At 38.8% G+C, this 4,275-nt stretch overlaps 1 protein-coding gene across 1 annotated transcript; it reads left to right on the plus strand.

The window, feature by feature from the left end:
• Nucleotides 1-338: 338 nt before the first annotated feature.
• On the plus strand, nt 339-4,064 carry LOC308644743 (protein transport protein Sec23A-like). The gene has a single exon (XM_081286374.1). It carries the CDS (start codon nt 482-484, stop codon nt 2,777-2,779), a length of 2,298 nt encoding a protein of 765 aa, XP_081142500.1. The 5' UTR covers nt 339-481; the 3' UTR covers nt 2,780-4,064.
• Nucleotides 4,065-4,275: the final 211 nt, after the last annotated feature.

Genomic DNA, 4,275 nt, shown 5'->3' on the forward strand with positions numbered 1-4,275 from the left:
AAAACAGCCACACTGTCTCCCAGGTAGAGTGAGAAATACAGGGGTGCCATCAGAAATCAAACAGATGCTCAGAAGTAGCTGAGCAAGGTAAACTTGGCTTCTGTAGAACAAGTCCTGGTAGGAAAATTTGCATGCATTCCTTGTGCATTCTTGGGCAGACACTCCACCTGTGTTTATCCTAGCAGAGCCCTGCCTTTGCTCTGATAGGAGGAGCTTGGCTTACAGTCTATGGGATTAGCTAATTTTTAAATTTGGGCGGGCAAAGGGAAGAGCTCTCTTTTATATATCTATGATTGGATGCAGGTTGAAAAGTTCAAAATGCCCATGATTGGAAGGAGGTCGGGGGCGGGGCGGCGCCGGCCCTGATTGTAGTGCCACAGCTGGTCCTGCCGGTTGGAGGGGACTGACTTTGCCAGGACAAGGCTGCGACCAGCGCGGATCTCGTAGGAGGGGTAGTGTGCAATAACAATCAAGCTTTACAATGACAACCTATTTGGAATTCATCCAAAAAAATGAAGAACGAGATGGAGTTCGATTTAGTTGGAATGTTTGGCCATCAAGTCGACTGGAAGCTACAAGAATGGTTGCTCCAGTTGCAGCCCTCTTTACACCACTGAAGGAAAGGCCTGATTTACCACCCATTCAATATGAACCTGTTCTGTGTAGTAGGACTACTTGCCGTGCAGTTTTGAATCCTTTATGTCAAGTGGATTATCGAGCAAAACTCTGGGCTTGCAACTTTTGTTATCAAATGAATCAGTTTCCACCTACTTATGCTGGGATATCTGAACTGAATCAGCCTGCTGAACTTTTACCTCAGTTTTCTAGCATTGAATATGTAGTTCTGCGTGGTCCACAGATGCCTTTGATATTCCTCTATGTGGTTGATACTTGCATGGAAGATGAAGATTTACAAGCCTTGAAAGAATCCATGCAGATGTCATTAAGTCTCTTACCACCTACAGCTTTGGTTGGACTTATTACTTTTGGGAGGATGGTGCAGGTTCATGAACTTGGATGTGAAGGCATTTCAAAAAGCTATGTCTTCAGGGGAACAAAAGATCTATCTGCCAAACAACTGCAGGAGAGGCTGGGACTCTCTAAAGTACCAGTCACCCAAGCAACACGAGGTCCTCAGGTACAGCAGCCACCTCCTTCCAATAGATTTTTACAGCCAGTACAGAAAATAGACATGAATCTCACAGATCTCCTGGGAGAACTTCAGCGAGACCCTTGGCCTGTGCCACAGGGAAAGAGACCTTTGCGTTCCTCGGGAGTGGCACTTTCCATAGCTGTAGGACTACTTGAGTGTACTTTCCCAAACACTGGTGCTTGTATCATGATGTTCATTGGTGGTCCTGCTACTCAGGGACCTGGAATGGTGGTTGGAGACGAATTGAAGACACCTATAAGATCATGGCATGACATTGAAAAAGACAATGCCAAATATGTTAAAAAGGGAACCAAGCATTTTGAAGTATTGGCTAATCGAGCTGCTACAACTGGTCATGTTATTGACATCTACGCATGTGCATTAGATCAGACAGGTCTCCTGGAGATGAAATGCTGTCCCAACCTTACTGGTGGATACATGGTCATGGGTGATTCTTTCAACACTTCTTTATTCAAACAAACTTTTCAAAGAGTCTTTACCGAAGATATGCATGGACAGTTTAAAATGGGCTTTGGTGGTACATTAGAAATAAAGACTTCAAGGGAAATAAAGATTTCAGGAGCAATTGGACCCTGTGTGTCTCTCAATTCCAAAGGACCCTGTGTATCTGAAAATGAGATAGGAACGGGTGGCACTTGTCAATGGAAGATATGTGGACTCAGTCCCACTACAACCTTAGCTATATATTTTGAGGTTGTTAATCAGCATAATGATCCAATTCCTCAAGGAGGACGTGGTGCAATCCAGTTTGTGACCCAGTATCAGCATTCAAGTGGGCAGAGGCGCATCCGGATGACCACCATTGCCAGGAATTGGGCAGATGCTCAAACTCAAATCCTAAACATCGCTGCATCTTTTGACCAGGAGGCAGCTGCCATTCTTATGGCCCAGCTAGCAATATATACAGCAGAAACAGAGGAAGGACCAGATGTGCTCAGATGGCTGGACAGACAGCTCATTCGACTGTGTAAGAAATTTGGAGAGTATCACAAAGATGATCCAAGTTCCTTTAGATTTTCGGAAACTTTCTCTCTTTATCCACAGTTTATGTTTCATTTAAGACGATCTCCTTTCTTGCAAGTTTTTAACAATAGTCCTGATGAAAGTTCGTATTATCATCATCATTTTATGCGTCAAGATCTGACCCAGTCTCTAATCATAATTCAGCCTATTCTGTATGCATATTCTTTTAGTGGACCACCAGAGCCGGTTCTTCTTGATAGCAGCAGCATTCTTGCAGATCGTATTCTTCTCATGGACACATTCTTCCAGATTTTGATTTATCATGGTGAGACTATAGCACAGTGGCGGAAGTCAGGATACCAAGACATGCCAGAATACGAAAATTTCCGTCACCTTCTGCAAGCCCCAGTAGATGATGCACAGGAGATCCTTCACTCCAGATTTCCAATGCCAAGATATATTGACACCGAACATGGGGGCAGCCAGGCTCGTTTCCTGCTTTCAAAAGTCAACCCTTCACAGACTCATAATAATATGTATGCCTGGGGGCAGGAGTCTGGAGCACCCATCCTCACAGATGATGTTAGTTTACAAGTGTTTATGGATCACTTGAAGAAACTTGCTGTGTCAAGTGCTGCTTGACATATGAAACATGTTAAAGACACTTAAGAAGATGAAATATTTCAGTTTCATTTTTTTCCCTTTTTCAGTTTGTCTGTGGAAACCAACAGATCTCTCTAGACTTTTTTTTTGTATCAGTATGGTTTGAGAAAACATAAAAATGTTCACGTTTGTAGATAAAGCTGGAATATAATGAGAGCATTGAGAACAAATTTGTTTTGCTTGCCACAGTATTATAACTGGTTTTAGAATTTCAAAGTCTTTATAACTTAATTATGTTAAAGAGTAAAAATAGAGTCTGCCTTGTACAACAGATATAACTTATTTGTATATTGCAGACAAATCCAAAGTGGCACTGAATATCCTCACTGACCTTTTAAAAACTTATTTAATTTTAGCCAGAAAGGAACAAATCAATAGTTATGATAAATGTGAACATTTTTTCTTATTTGTTGATTTTTTTTAGTGATTTTCAGCACTTATACATACACTTTTTCCTGTAGTTTTTCTGGTAAGGCAGATTTATTTTATGATTTGTTTAGAAATTATCTGACTTTATAATGGCAATTTTCATGAAGATAATTTAATGTTTTTGATTATTTGGAAAAATTATTTAGAGATGAAAAATTTTGGTGGGGGTAACATTCCCACAAATGACAATAAATGTGAAATTCCTACAAAGTACCTAACTTATGTGACTAACCACAATAATTTCTTTTTAAAAAGGATACAGAAAATAAAGCATTTGGTTAGAGTGCATAAAGAAAGCCTTTGCAGTAAAATGACTATTGTAACTACTAAACCAAATTTGGTTTTCACTACTCATTTTGTTGTTTTCCCTTCTTTTTCTGTGGTAAATTTTACATTATATCCTTCAGTATTTTAACACTATTTTGGGAGTTTACATTTCTTATTTCTGCTTCCTTTGTGTGAACTTTATTAAGTTGTGGTTCTTATTGAAACAGTATTATATAATGTTTAATTATGTCACATGATGATACTTAGTTCTGTTTTGATTTATTCATCAGTAACATTCGCTTTTACCTTTTAAAGTTTACTTATAGCAGATGTTTACATTGCTAAAGCCAGATATGTTTTGACAATGAAATTTACATATCAAGTACTTCAAATGAAAGGTGGTGCGCTGATATATGCTTAGAAAGCTAGTTCTGATGATTGTTACTTGTATGAACACAATCATATGATGGTAAAACAGAAAACTTATAATTGTTATATTCAGTTTGCTTAAGTAAGTTCCATTTTATTTGAATTGAACTGTGCTAGACCAAAATGCCAATAAAATATACTTTTCTCTGTGAAAAAAAAAATAAAAACAAAATGCCCATGATTGGATCTTACATCCCAATTAAGGCTAAATACTGTATTCTGAAAATGGGCTACCAGACTTTCTGTTTTTCACGAGTTCTCCCATTTACTTTTGATACTTTTTGGTCTTATTTTCAGTTTTATTCTTGCACCCTTTGTTATCGCTAGGAATCCTAGATATATTGAAGTGG

Source organism: Spermophilus citellus (assembly GCF_964194105.1).
Source record: "Spermophilus citellus genome assembly, chromosome: 3".
Lineage (NCBI taxonomy): Eukaryota > Metazoa > Chordata > Mammalia > Rodentia > Sciuridae > Spermophilus > Spermophilus citellus.

What these genes read in the sequence shown, in the direction of transcription:
- LOC308644743 (XM_081286374.1), top strand. Translation starts at nt 482, where the DNA reads ATGACAACCTATTTGGAATTCATCCAAAAAAATGAAGAACGAGATGGA.